Raw genomic sequence first — 1,127 nt, forward strand, 5'->3', positions numbered from 1 at the left:
GAAGGAGTAGATAATTTGGGCAATCATAAAAATTATTATGATAATTGGTGTAAAGGAATTATGAAACTAGTAGAAAATAATGAAGAACGGTACTATGATATATGTATAAAACTTTTCAGAAATTTAGGAGTATTTCATTCTGTAAATAATACTGCTAAATATAATTCTGAACGTTGTAGAAATTTAAACAGCTGGTTATATTATATAATAAAGGATTATAATGTTCATCAAGATGATTTTACGCTAATTTTCGAAGCATCTAAAAGTATATTGAAAGAACGTGCTAAGAATCCCTACTGCAGTAACTATTTATATAAGGATAAATATAACGACCCAGATAAAATAATAAAGTTAATAAATTTGGAAGATTATATGAATGATTTTATAAGTATCTTAAAGAATAACGATCATCATAATCACTGTTTATGTCTAAAATTCATTTTTTGAATGTGCTAAAATATATAGGGATATGATTAAAACCTACTGCGCTGATCCAACAGAAAACAGTTTTACAAAACCCTATACTTGTTATAAATTACAGGAATTTAAACAATTTTTTGTATCATATATTTATAAAGAAAATAAATTCAAAGAAAAAATACCATCATTAGATGCTGCAGAAAATGTACACTTTCCAACATGCTACGAAGGTGAGCCAGAGCTAGTGACAGAAGAAGCACTTGGACAAAGTGGAACGTACGTTAGTGTTGAAGAATCAAAAAACACTATACCATTTAATGCAACTTCAGTTGTTGGTACAATGGCTGGAATACCTCCCTTTTTAGCTTTAATATATAAAGTTAATATAATCTGTACTTGAAATTATAAACAATAAATAACACAAATATAAGCGTTATATTTTTTTATTCTATAACTACATACATATATTAATATATATATATATATATTCTGTATTAGTTTACCCCAGTTGGAAGGTGGTTTCGGTACAAAATTAAAAAAAGTACAGACATATTCAAAAATTTAGAGGAAAATATAGAAGAAGAGTTATATAATCCTAAACATGCAAATGCAATTATAAATTTATAGTCAAGAAAGATATAACGTGGCTTATGAACCAATATGAATCTGTAATATAACACATAATATTAGGTTACTGTCATAGTTTA

General features: G+C 26.4%; 1 protein-coding gene across 1 annotated transcript; it reads left to right on the forward strand.

Moving 5' to 3' along the window:
• Positions 1–55: 55 nt before the first annotated feature.
• On the forward strand, positions 56–445 carry PCYB_007620 (hypothetical protein; the record flags this gene model as incomplete). The annotated part of the gene is made up of 1 exon (XM_004228183.1): positions 56–445. A coding segment is annotated over exon 1 (384 nt), but the record flags the coding sequence as incomplete, so codon positions are not given.
• Positions 446–1,127: the final 682 nt, after the last annotated feature.

This window comes from Plasmodium cynomolgi (assembly GCF_000321355.1).
Source record: "Plasmodium cynomolgi strain B DNA, scaffold: 1396, whole genome shotgun sequence".
NCBI lineage: Eukaryota > Apicomplexa > Aconoidasida > Haemosporida > Plasmodiidae > Plasmodium > Plasmodium cynomolgi.